The sequence below is a fragment of the Cherax quadricarinatus genome, unplaced genomic scaffold (assembly GCF_038502225.1).
Source record: "Cherax quadricarinatus isolate ZL_2023a unplaced genomic scaffold, ASM3850222v1 Contig1, whole genome shotgun sequence".
NCBI lineage: Eukaryota > Metazoa > Arthropoda > Malacostraca > Decapoda > Parastacidae > Cherax > Cherax quadricarinatus.
Genome location: NW_027195027.1, coordinates 787,248 through 801,628, shown reverse-complemented (window position 1 = coordinate 801,628; position 14,381 = coordinate 787,248). Strand labels below are relative to the sequence as shown.

General features: G+C 42.3%; 1 protein-coding gene across 1 annotated transcript in view; it reads left to right on the top strand.

The window, feature by feature from the left end:
• Nucleotides 1–14,381, top strand: part of LOC128704519 (protein O-mannosyl-transferase TMTC2) — a 642,699-nt gene that overhangs the window by 406,335 nt on the left and 221,983 nt on the right. Inside the window, exons 4-6 of the mRNA XM_070079668.1 lie at nucleotides 1,958–2,618; nucleotides 5,090–5,762; nucleotides 8,823–8,996. Of these exons, the coding sequence (XP_069935769.1) occupies nucleotides 1,958–2,618; nucleotides 5,090–5,762; nucleotides 8,823–8,996 (1,508 nt within the window). The remainder of the gene's footprint in view (nucleotides 1–1,957; nucleotides 2,619–5,089; nucleotides 5,763–8,822; nucleotides 8,997–14,381) is intronic.

Here is a 14,381-nt window from a genome sequence, read left to right as displayed (position 1 = left end):
ATTTCACAGTTACTTAAGAAAGTATATACGAGACTAGAGAGAGAGACCTGTGTATTTCACAATTACTTAAGAAAGTATATACGAGACTAGAGAGAGAGACCTGTGTATTTCACAGTTACTTAAGAAAGTATATACGAGACTGGAGAGAGAGTCCTGTGTATTACACAATTACTTAAGAAAGTATATACGAGACTAGAGAGAGAGACCTGTGTATTTCACAATTACTTAAGTATATACGAGACTAGAGAGAGAGTCCTGTGTATTACACAATTACTTAAAGTATATACGAGACTAGAGAGAGAGACCTGTGTATTTCACAGTTACTTAAGAAAGTATATACGAGACTAGAGAGAGAGACCTGTGTATTTCACAGTTACTTAAGAAAGTATATACGAGACCTGTGTATTACACAATTACTTAAGAAAGTATATACGAGACTAGAGAGAGAGACCTGTGTATTTCACAGTTACTTAAGAAAGTATATACGAGACTAGAGAGAGAGACCTGTGTATTTCACAATTACTTAAGAAAGTATATACGAGACTAGAGAGAGAGACCTGTGTATTTCACAGTTACTTAAGAAAGTATATACGAGACTGGAGAGAGAGTCCTGTGTATTACACAATTACTTAAGAAAGTATATACGAGACTAGAGAGAGAGACCTGTGTATTACACAATTACTTAAGAAAGTATATACGAGACTAGAGAGAGAGACCTGTGTATTTCACAGTTACTTAAGAAAGTATATACGAGACTAGAGAGAGAGACCTGTGTATTTCACAGTTACTTAAGAAAGTATATACGAGACTAGAGAGAGAGACCTGTGTATTTCACAATTACTTAAGTATATACGAGACTAGAGAGAGAGAGAGACCTGTGTATTTCACAGTTACTTAAGAAAGTATATACGAGACTGGAGAGAGAGTCCTGTGTATTACACAATTACTTAAGAAAGTATATACGAGACCAGAGAGAGAGACCTGTGTATTACACAATTACTTAAGAAAGTATATACGAGACTGGAGAGAGAGACCTGTGTATTACACAGTTACTTAAGAAAGTATATACGAGACTGGAGAGAGAGACCTGTGTATTACACAATTACTTAAGAAAGTACATACGAGACTGGAGAGAGAGACCTGTGTATTACACAATTACTTAAGAAAGTATATACGAGACTGGAGAGAGACAGACAAGAATATTTAAATCAATTTAAGAAGAAATCCTGACCAAGATTCTTCCTGGAAAACTTCTATTTAATTGACGAAGATTAGAGCTCCTATAACCGTACCAGAGGTCGACCCTTGTACACACAGCCAGAGTGAAGAGGCGGGACCAGGAGCTGTGACTCGACCCATGCAGCCACAGTTGAGTACACACAGCCAGTGAAGAGGCGGGGCCAGGAGTTGTGACTCGATCCCTGCAACCATAACTAGGTGACTACACACACACACACACAGAGCCAGTAACGGGGCGGGGCAAGGAGCTGTGACTCGACCCTTTCAACCACAACTAGGTGAGTACACACACACACACAGTGAAGGGGCGGGGCCAGGAGCTGTGACTCGACCCCTGCAACCATAACTAGGTGAGTACGCACACACACACAGCCAGTGAAGGGGCGGGGCCAGGAGCTGTGACTCGACCCCTGCAACCATACCTAGGTGACTACACACTCACACAGAGAGCCAGTAACGGGGCGGGGCAAGGAGCTGTGACTCGACCCTTGCAACCACAACTAGGTGAGTACACACACACACACACACACACACAGTGAAGGGGCGGGGCCAGGAGCTGTGACTCGACCCCTGCAACCATAACTAGGTGAGTACACACACAGTGAAGGGGCGGGGCCAGGAGCTGTGACTCGACCCCTGCAACCATAACTAGGACACACAATGCCTGGTGAAGTCTCCAACCTTGGTATAACCACACTGTTTCTTGTCTGGTACACAGGTTGAACATGGTAGTGGCCCGCGCTCTGACGCCAGAGTACGACCTGCCAGGAGGGGATGCCAGACCTCCGTCAGTGCCACCTTCACCTCTGGCATCCTCAGAAGTGCCAAGTCCGCCCGTGCCTTCCCTCACGCCCACGCTCAAAGCCGCCTTCTCCGCCTCCTCCTTTCACTTCGTCAATGTTGTCCTCCACGCCGCTGTCACCGCCGCATACGTGGGCGTGCTACAGTGCGTGGGAGTGGGCGCGTGGGCGTGTCTAGGAGCCGGCTCATTATTCGCCGCCCATCCCGTGCACGTCGAGGCAGTTGCGGGCGTGGTGGGCCGGGCGGAGCTCCTGGCCGCCCTGGCCTTCTGCCTCGCCCTGGCAGCCTATATTAAATACCTCCGTGGGCGTGCAACTGGGCGTTTGTGGGCGCGGAGGATGAACGGTTGTGGTCACGGCTGCATATGCTGGGAGGACAACCGAGCAAGCAGCCTCAGCTGTTCCAGCATTTCCTGGAACAGCAAGTGGGCGCTCCAGCTGCCATCATGGGCGTGGTTGGCGCTGAGCGTGGCGGGCGCCGGCGTGGGCATGGCCTGCAAGGAACAGGGCGTCACAGCACTGGGCGTAGGGCTACTGCTGCACGCAGCTGCTGTGGTCACCATCACACCCAGGAACAAGGTCAGTAGCACCAGCAACAAGGTCAGTAACACCAGCAACAAGGTCAGTAGCACCAGCAACAAGGTCAGTAACACCAGCAACAAGGTCAGTAGCACCAGTAACAAGGTCAGTAGCACCAACAAGGTCAGTATCACCAGCAACAAGGTCAGTAGCACCAGCAACAAGGTCAGTAGTACCAACAAGGTCGGCAGCACCATCAAGGTCAGTAGCACCATCAAGGTCAGCACCAACAAGGTCAGTGGCACCAACAATGTCAGTAGAACCAACAAGGTCAGCAGCACCAGCTACAAGGTCAGTAGCACCACCAACAAGGTCAGTAGCACCACCAACAAGGTCAGTAGCACCACCAACAAGGTCAGTAGCACCACCAACAAGGTCAGTAGCACCACCAACAAGGTCAGTAGCACCACCAACAAGGTCAGTAGCACCACCAACAAGGTCAGTAGCACCACCAACAAGGTCAGTAGCACCACCAACAAGGTCAGTAGCACCAGCTTATTCTTACACAAGACAGCTTAAACGGGCGAAAAGTATGCTTAAAAAGTTTAATTTGAGCAACATTTCGCTCAAGGTAAAGCTTTATCAGCAGCTTTAGGCTGATTAAGCTTATCAGGATCGAAACGTGCAGCACACTAAAACATTTCGAGTAATGGAAGCTTTATCGTAAAGCTTTCCCTGGGCGAAACGTCCTGGTGACGAACACATTTCCTCCCTTCATGGGTGCCTTCATGCTGTAGGACTCTCTTGATCCAAGGAAGTGGAGCTACCCCGTCCCTTCCTCGGATCAATCTTAATTACCTCCCATTCCAGAGGTCCTGGATGACCCCTTCGTGTTTGGCGCTTCCCAGTAATTAAAATAAAAAATATAAAATAATTAGAATTATTAATAACGAAGAATAACTAATACAATAATTAATAATAATCACTAATACAATAATTAATAATAATCACTAATACTAATAATTAATAATAATCACTAATACTAATAATTAATAATAATCACTAATACTAATAATTAATAATAATCACTAATACTAATAATTAATAATCACTAATACTAATAATTAATAATAATCACTAATACTAATAATTAATAATCACTAATACTAATAATTAATAATAATCACTAATACTAATAATTAATAATCACTAATACTAATAATTAATAATAATCACTAATACTAATAATTAATAATCACTAATACTAATAATTAATAATAATCACTAATACTAATAATTAATAATCACTAATACTAATAATTAATAATAATCACTAATACTAATAATTAATAATCACTAATACTAATAATTAATAATAATCACTAATACTAATAATTAATAATCACTAATACTAATAATTAATAATAATCACTAATACTAATAATTAATAATAATCACTAATACTAATAATTAATAATAATCACTAATACTAATAATTAATAATAATCACTAATACTAATAATTAATAATAATCACTAATACTAATAATTAATAATAATCACTAATACTAATAATTAATAATAATCACTAATACTAATAATTAATAATAATCACTAATACTAATAATTAATAATAATCACTAATACTAATAATTAATAATAATCACTAATACTAATAATTAATAATAATCACTAATACTAATAATTAATAATAATCACTAATACTAATAATTAATAATAATCACTAATACTAATAATTAATAATAATCACTAATACTAATAATTAATAATAATCACTAATACTAATAATTAATAATAATCACTAATACTAATAATTAATAATAATCACTAATACTAATAATAATAATCACTAATACTAATAATTAATAATAATCACTAATACTAATAATTAATAATAATCACTAATACTAATAATTAATAATAATCACTAATACTAATAATTAATAATAATCACTAATACTAATAATTAATAATGATCACTAATACTAATAATTAATAATAATCACTAATACTAATAATTAATAATAATCACTAATACTAATAATTAATAATAATCACTAATACTAATAATTAATAATAATCACTAATACTAATAATTATTAATAATCACTAATACTAATAATTAATAATAATCACTAATACTAATAATTAATAATAATCACTAATACTAATAATTAATAATAATCACTAATACTAATAATTAATAATAATCACTAATACTAATAATTAATAATAATCACTAATACTAATAACTAATAATTGTTAATAATAATCAATAATTAATAATCAATAATCAATAATAATCATTAATAATAATCCTAATAGTAATAATAATCCTAATAGTAATAATAATCCTAATAGTAATAATAATCCTAATAGTAATAATAATCCTAATAGTAATAATAATCCTAATAATAATAATCCTAATAGTAATAATAATCCTAATAGTAATAATAATCCTAAATTAAACATAATTAAAATAATAATTAAAATAATTCATATTTTTTACAGTGTGTGTTGCAGCCGCTGGTCCGGGAGCTGTTACCCGGCAGTGTGGGCACGCTAGTGTTGCTGTGGGCAAGGCTGAGTGTGGCCCCCAACATGCCCACATTCACGCCCGCGGACAACCCCGCCGCCCACGCCTCATCTGTACTCACCCGCGCCCTGAGCATCGCCCGGGCGTGGGCGGTCCACGCCCGCTTGTTACTCTGGCCCGCCACTCTCTCCTTCGACTGGTCCATGGGTTCAGTGCCACTGGTCACATCCCTCAGTGACCCAGCCAACCTGGAGACCGTGGCACTGCTGGTCTGCGTGCTGGCACTAGCCGTCACTGCCAGCACTGCCTGTTGGAGGGCACGTCAACACCTCACCAAGATATACACATATCATACCCAACATTCATACCATGATGCCCTCAACAACAACATCCAACAAGGAGACATCACCTACATACCCTATTACCTACGTCACCCACTCAAGCCTCACCCAAACCCACTCCTGCTAGTGCTAGCGTGGGCACTGCTAGTGCTACCCTTCCTACCAGCTTCCAATTTGGCAACGTACGTGGGGTTCGTGGTGGCAGAACGAGTACTTTATCTGCCATCCATGGGCGCCTGCCTTCTGGTAGCCCTGGGCTACCAGAACCTCTGGCGGTCTATAACGTCTTATAAATGGCATCGAACAGGTGAGTTCAGCTATAACACTGTTCTGGAACAATAAAAGGCACAATACCCTGACTGGAACAATATACAAATAACCCGCACAATGAACGAAACCTCGTGCTTGTCTGTTATTTGTGTGGTTTATTTGCGTATTGTTCTGGGATAAGTTACAATGGTACAATATTTTCCTCAGAGCAACCCAGTGGAAATAAGCCACACTGACTTTATTGGGTGAGCCTGGGTTACTAACTCTCCTGGTGTGGATGGTAGTAGCTAGTTTATTGTGTACCTCATATCCATCCTGTGGATGGTAGTGGCTAGTTTGTGTACCACATATCCATCCTGTGGATGGTAGTGGCTAGTTTATTGTGTACCTCATATCCATCCTGTGGATGGTAGTGGCTAGTTTATTGTGTACCTCATATCCATCCTGTGGATGGTAGTGGCTAGTTTATTGTGTACCTCATATCCATCCTGTGGATGGTAGTGGCTAGTTTGTGTACCTCATATCCATCCTGTAGATGGTAGTGGCTAGTTTATTGTGTACCTCATATCCATCCTGTGGATGGTAGTGGCTAGTTTATTGTGTACCTCATATCCATCCTGTGGATAGTAGTGGCTAGTTTGTGTACCTCATATCCATCCTGTGGATAGTAGTGGCTAGTTTGTGTACCTCATATCCATCCTGTGGATAGTAGTGGCTAGTTTGTGTACCACATATCCATCCTGTGGATGGTAGTGGCTAGTTTATTGTGTACCTCATATCCATCCTGTGGATGGTAGTGGCTAGTTTATTGTGTACCTCATATCCATCCTGTGGATGGTAGTGGCTAGTTTGTGTACCTCATATCCATCCTGTAGATGGTAGTGGCTAGTTTATTGTGTACCTCATATCCATCCTGTGGATAGTAGTGGCTAGTTTGTGTACCTCATATCCATCCTGTGGATAGTAGTGGCTAGTTTGTGTACCTCATATCCATCCTGTGGATGGTAGTGGCTAGTTTATTGTGTACCTCATATCCATCCTGTGGATAGTAGTGGCTAGTTTGTGTACCTCATATCCATCCTGTGGATGGTAGTGGCTAGTTTGTGTACCTCATATCCATCCTGTGTACCTCATATCCATCCTGTGGATGGTAGTGGCTAGTTTATTGCGTACCTCATATCCATCATGTGGATGGTAATGGCTAGTTTGTGTACCTCATATCCATCCTGTGGATAGTAGTGGCTAGTTTGTGTACCTCATATCCATCCTGTGGATGGCAGTGGCTAGTTTGTGTACCTCATATCCATCCTGTGGATGGTAGTGGCTAGTTTATTGTGTACCTCATATCCATCCTGTGGATGGTAGTGGCTAGTTTGTGTACCTCATATCCATCCTGTGGATGGTAGTGGCTAGTTTATTGTGTACCTCATATCCATCCTGTGGATGGTAGTGGCTAGTTTATTGTGTACCTAATATCCATCCTGTGGATGGTAGTGGCTAGTTTATTGTGTACCTCGTATCCATCCTGTGGATGGTAGTGGTTAGTTTATTGTGTACCTCATATCCATCCTGTGGATAGTAGTGGCTAGTTTATTGTGAACCTCATATCCATCTTGTGGATAGTAGTGGCTAGTTTATTGTGTACCTCATATCCATCCTGTGGATGGTAGTGGCTAGTTTGTGTACCTCATATCCATCCTGTGGATAGTAGTGGCTAGTTTGTGTACCTCATATCCATCCTGTGGATGGTAGTGGCTAGTTTATGCACCTCATATCCATCCTGTGGATGGTAGTGGCTAGTTTGTGCACCTCATATCCATCCTGTGGATGTTAGTGGCTAGTTTATTGTGTACCTATCCATCCTGTGGATGGTAGCCGCTAGTTTGTGTACCTCATATCCATCCTGTGGATGTTAGTGGCTAGTTTATTGTGTACCTCATATCCATCATGTGGATGGTAGTGGCTAGTTTATTGTGTACCTCATATCCATCCTGTGGATGGTAGCCGCTAGCTTGTGTACCTCATATCCATCCTGTGGATGTTAGTGGCTAGTTTATTGTGTACCTCATATCCATCCTGTGGATAGTAGTGGCTAGTTTATTGTGTACCTCATATCCATCCTGTGGATGGTAGTGGCTAGTTTATTGTGTACCTCATATCCATCCTGTGGATGGTAGTGGTTAGTTTATTGTGTACCTCATATCCATCCTGTGGATGGTAGTGGCTAGTTTATTGTGTACCTCATATCCATCCTGTGGATGGTAGTGGCTAGTTTGTGTACCTCATATCCATCCTGTGGATGGTAGTGGTTAGTTTATTGTGTACCTCATATCCATCCTGTGGATGGTAGTGGCTAGTTTGTGTACCTCATATCCATCCTGTGGATGGTAGTGGCTAGTTTATTGTGTACCTCATATCCATCCTGTGGATAGTAGTGGCTAGTTTATTGTGAACCTCATATCCATCCTGTGGATGGTAGTGGCTAGTTTATTGTGTACCTCATATCCATCCTGTGGATGGTAGTGGCTAGTTTATTGTGTACCTCATATCCATCCTGTGGATGGTAGTGGCTAGTTTGTGTACCTCATATCCATCCTGTGGATAGTAGTGGCTAGTTTATTGTGAACCTCATATCCATCCTGTGGATAGTAGTGGCTAGTTTATTGTGTACCTCATATCCATCCTGTGGATGGAAGTGGCTAGTTTATTGTGTACCTCATATTCATCCTGTGGATAGTAGTGGCTAGTTTATTGCGTACCTCATATCCATCCTGTGGATGGTAGTGGCTAGTTTGTGCACCTCATATCCATCCTGTGAATGGTAGTGGCTAGTTTATTGCGTACCTCATATCCATCCTGTGGATGGTAGTGGCTAGTTTATTGTGTACCTCATATCCATCCTGTGCCACAGCTAATAATGGCGTAGTTTTAAGATAATCCTGTCTTCCACCGTTCTGTTTTGGACTGAGAATCCACTGGCTGGCCAAACATCTCCACAATATACCCAAATATTGCCTAAGTGTCTCATTTAGCATCTTGTCAGATTTCTAGACTAATCACACCTAGTATTAATACTGCCCTTCTGCACCACCCACAGGAGACTCGCGCAGTCGAACCAGATGGTGGCGAGGCGGTGGGTGGCGGGTGGCAGCGACAGGGGCGTGGGTGGCTCTCCTGCTCCTGCTGGGTGCCAGGACACTCAGGAGAAACCAAGATTGGCACAGCGACGAGGCACTCTACCGATCAGGAGCGGCTGTCAACCCACCCAAGGGTAAGTGTACAAAGCAACTTCGTCCTCACACCGTACAACTCTTGCGTACATGTACACACACACACAAGGAGCAGGGAGAGAATTACCAAGTAGCGACCAGTGAAGAGGTGGGGGCAGAGCTATGACTCGACCCCTGCAACTACAATTAGGTGAGCGCATATATATATATATATATATATATATATATATATATATATATATATATATATATATATATATATATCACTTGTTTCGTGATCTCATTGTTACAGAGACTGTTGAGGTGGGTATTCAAACAGGAGGAGGCTGAAACTAATCCTCGAGATACCACTGCCACGAGTGTCCTCAGATCAGCAGAAACCATCTAGCTCTGCTGGGTGAGTGAACTTTGAAGGATCGCTGGTTCAGTGGGGCAAAACGTTCATAACAGAGGGCAAAACGTTCTTAACAGAGGGCAAAACGTGCATGACAGGGCAAAACGTGCATGACAGGGCAAAACGTGCATGACAGGGCAAAACGTGCATGACAGATCAAACAGTTGCCTCACTCCTGAGCGAGTGGGTCAAGTCACCACACACTATAACCCTACTCACTCCTACCTGGAGGGTATTCCGCGGGGTAACGCCCCCCTTTCCCGGCCCGGTCTACGACCAGGCCTCCCAGTGGATCAGGACCTGATCAACCAGGTTGTTACTGCTGGCCGCACGTAGTCCAACGTACGAGCCACAGCCCGGTTGATCCGGTACTTACTTTAGGTATCTGTCCAGCTCCCTCTTGAAGACAACCAGGGGTCTACTGGTAATCCCCCTTATGGCCGGTGGGATGCTGTTGAACAGACTTGGACCCCTGACACTTATGGTGTTTTAGTGTACCAATAGCACCCCTACTTTTCACTGGGGGTATGTTGCACAGCCTGCCCAGTCTTTTATTTTTGTAGGGAGTGATTTCTGTGTGCAGATTTGGGATCATTCCTTCTAGGATTTTCCAAGTGTAGATTATGCTGCATCTCTCTCGCCTGCGTTCCAGGGAGTACAAGTGCTTCCAACCCGTTCACTGTTGCTACTCCCAGCCTGTGTAGCCCCACTCTTGTTGATCATCTGTTCAGACTGTTGCTACTCCCTGCTTGCTTGTTTATATTAATTAGCTTCTAGTTATAAACACATATCAACTTAACTCAGTTATTAAATTAATAATCTCGTCAAATCAGAACTTAATATCATTTCGTGGTAAATGCTGGAGCGTTTTAAAGTACGTCACCGATGTCAGCCGTGGTTCTGAAACGTCACTGATGTCTGCCGTGGTTCTGAAACGTCACTGATGTCTGCCGTGGTTCTGAAACGTCACTGATGTCAGCTGTGGTTCTGAAACTACGTCACTGACGTCACCTTTGGCTCTGAAAGTACGTCACTGATGTCAGCTGTGGTTCTGAAACTACGTCACTGACGTCACCTTTGGCTCTGAAAGTACGTCACTGATGTCAGCTGTGGTTCTGAAACCACATCACTGATGTCAGTAGTGGTTCTGAACCTACGTCACTGGGTTAATAACCCAGGATGACATAGGATAACCCAGTGTGTGGTTTATCTTCACTATCTTCCCAAAATCCTGCCTTAGGATACCACCCACAACACTCCATCAGTGAATATACACTAGAACGGGTGTATATACGTTAATATACACTAGAACGGGTGTATATCAGTGAATATACTACTCTAGAATGGATGTATATCTCTGAATATACGTTAGAACGGGTGTATATCAGTGAATATACACTAGAACGGGTGTATATACGTTAATATACACTAGAACGGGTGTATATCTCTGAATATACATTAGAACGGGTGTATATCCATTAATATACACTAGAAGGTGTGTACATCTCAGTGTGTTTAAATTTACATCCTATTTTAACCTCTCTGTCCGGGGCTGTTGGTGTACAGGCGGTATTTAGCCTTTAATGACCCTCGAGCGGAGGGTCATTAAGGCCACTAAATTAACCAACCAACTGCCCCTGGATAATCAGATATCCAACTAACACATCCCGAGCTAATGCAATCACAATTACTGCCGATCGGTTTAGGATAATAAAAGACACCGGCCATCAGACTAATGAGAAAACCCTGTTAATCTGTGTTGGAACAGGCGATCTCTAGAGCGCCTGCCCATCAGAGGCCCGCTCGCCCACTTTTCAGGGAGATCAGGGAAGCTGCCAATCGATTTTCAGGGCATTAGAGTACCTCCCTGAATATTAGTTAGGGGAATATAAATGAAGGATCGAATTATTATTATTATAATCATGGGGGAGCGCTAAGCCTGTAGGGATTATACAGCGCCTGATGAAGGATCGAAGCCCTTGAAGATGACTTTCGTATAGTAGCGGTGGTGGTTGTAGTAATGGCAGTAGTAGTACTAGTGGTAGTAGTGGTAGCAGTGGTAGCAGTAGTAGTAGTAATGGTAGTGGTGGTAGTAGTGGTAGTAGTAGTAGTGGTAGCAGTAGTAGTGGTGGTGGTGGTAGTAGTAGTAGTGGTAGCAATAGTAGTAGTGGTAGCAATAGTAGTAGTGGTAGCAATAGTAGTAGAGGTAGCAGTAGTAGAGGTAGTAGTAGTAGTGGTAGCAGTAGTGATAGTAGTGGTAGTAGTAGTAGTGGTGGTAGTGGTGGTAGCAGTAGTAGTTGTGGTGGTGGTAGTAGTAGTGGTAATAGTAGTAGTAGTGGTGATGGTAGTGGTAGTAATGGTGGTAATAGTAGTGATAGCAGTAGTAGCAGTAGTAGTAATGATAGTAGCAGTAATAATAGTAGTAATAGTATAGGAGTACTAGTAATAGTATAGTAGTAGTAGTAATAGTAGTAGTAGTAACAGTAGTAGCAGCAGTAGTAGTAGTAGTAGTAGTAGTAGTAGTAGTAGTAGTAGTAGTGGTAGAACAACTACACTGAGATGGGTTGGATTTAAGAAGTGTGTGTCAACATGTGTGTACCGTACCAGAGACGGCATTATGCCTCTATATTGTTCACTCCTGCGACTCTATATCAGGATAATTTACTCTCTGACACGCAGGAGGAGAGGCAGGAATACAGCCGGATATACTGGATGCTTGTTGCAATATTCCTAACTTCAATGAGTGCACTGCCACATTGGAGTCGGGATTTAAACCATGGCTTGGCAGGCAAGAGGTGTGTGTCATCACATATTTGTGGTAGCAAGGGTCGTGTCACAGCTCCTGGCCCCGCTTTCTGCTTCGTGTTTGCCCCGGGGAGATTCAACAATGTAGTTATTAAGGAAACGGTATGGTGATACCGACAAGATGTGGAAAAAGACACTTATGTACAGTTCAGGACATTTATTAAAGGAAACGTTTCGCCACGAGTGGCTTCTTCAGTCCTAATACAGAGAAAACTAAGAAAACATTTATATATATAGTGGCAGGAGTCAGGTGAGGTGACGCGTGGGTAGAGGTGCTGGTAGTAGTGGTAGTAGTAGTGGTAGTAGTAGTAGTGGTAGTAGTAGTGGTAGTAGTAGTGGTGGTAGTAGTGGTGGTGGTGGTAGTAGTAGTAGTAGTAGTAGTAGTAGTAGTAGTAGTAATGGAACTAAGGAGGTGAGGCAAGAGAGGGACCTGCTGGCATCAAGTAACACCAGTTCCCAGGATGGGTAATATCCTCTTGCTTAGTAATTTTGAAATACTGTAACTACCGGATTTTTGCTTTATAGTGTTACTGACAGAAATTAGTGCAGCTTCAATGCATTTTCTCCGTCTTAAGTCGTCTTCTTTAATCACTAGTTTAGTTTCATTGAATTTCATGAGGTGTCCAACATCGTCTCTATGTTGAACACATGCGTTTCTGCGGTCATCATTTCTGCAAGCATTTTTGTGTTCTGCTATTCTAATGTCCAGAGTTCTGGCTGTTTCCCCTACATATACTTTGTCACATCCCCCACATGGTATAGTGTAGATTCCTGCACTTGTGCCAGAATCATGCTTGGGTTTTTGTATCAGGTTCCTAATAGTAGTTGAAGAGCTGGTAGATATTTTAGCCAGTTTTCTGTCAAACATTTTTTAAACATTAGTGGCAACGTTGCTGACCGGTAAAACGATGTAACTTGGAGGCTTTTCTTCAATTTGATAGGTGTTGGTCTTGCTGAGGATACGTGCTGCACGTTTCCTGCAGTCACGTATGAAATGTAGGGAAAGTGTAGTGAACTAAAAGAGTTGGTGATGTATGTACATTCTTCTTCGAGGAACTGTGGACTGGAAATTCTGTAGGCTCTCAGAAAGAAGCCAATAACTACCCCTCTTTTAGTTCTTGTGTCATGGTGAGAGAAGAAATGTAGATCGTTCTTGTAGGTAGGCTTCCGGTAGACTTTAAAAGAAAGTCTGTTTTCCCCTGTGCGTAAGAGAACGTCGAGAAAAGGTAATTGGTTGTCCTTCTCCTCCTCTAGTGTAAATTTAATAGTAGGTTCCAGAGTGTTGATGGTGTTGAGGATGCCCTGTACGTCAAGATTTTTGGGTACAATGACCAAAATATCATCAACGTACCGCATCCAAGTAACTGAACGAGGGATGTTACTGAGGATCCTTCTTGATTCCAGGTCCTCCATATATAAATTGGCAAGAACTGCACTAAGGGGGGATCCCATGGCTAGTCCGAAGAGTTGTTTGTACTTCTTGTCCTCGAACCTAAAACAGTTACAACGAACACAAAGTTCGACAAGGCTCACAAAATCTTGGCGGGGTACAGGTAACTCTGTATCATCATTAATCACCCTGCGAAGAAGATCAATGGCTTGATCAACTGGGACATTGGTGAATAAGGCAGTCACGTCAAAACTTGCAAGCTTCTTATCACTCATGTCGAGATCCCTGATACGGTTAAGGAGGTCACCCGAATGCTTTAGATAAGCCTAACTGATTGTACCCAGAAGCTTAGACAAATATTTCGCCAAAACTCCTGCTAGACTGTGAGGGGCGCTGCCGATTCCGGATGTAATGGGTCTCATAGGCACATTTGGTTTGTGGGTCTTTGGTAAACCATAAAGTCTAGCTGACTTGAGGTTGGTAGGGACGAGACGCAAGAGCGTTTTACCTTCTGATTTCCTGAGTATGCTGCGGGTCTTACTGAGAAAGGAATCTGTTTCTTTCTTCCATGCATGTTCGGGGATGGAAACGTATGTGTTGGGGTCGTTCAGTAGATCTTGCATCTTACTAACGTAGTCTGTACTGTTGAGGATGCCTATGAGACTCATTGCATCCGGAATCAGCAGCGCCCCTGGTAGTAGAGAGTGGAACAGTCTACCTGGTAGATGAGTGGAACAGTCTACCTGGTAGAGGATGAGTGGAACAGTCTACCTGGTAGAGGATGAGTGGAACAGTCTACCTGGTAGAGGATGAGTGGAACAGTCTACCTGGTAGTGG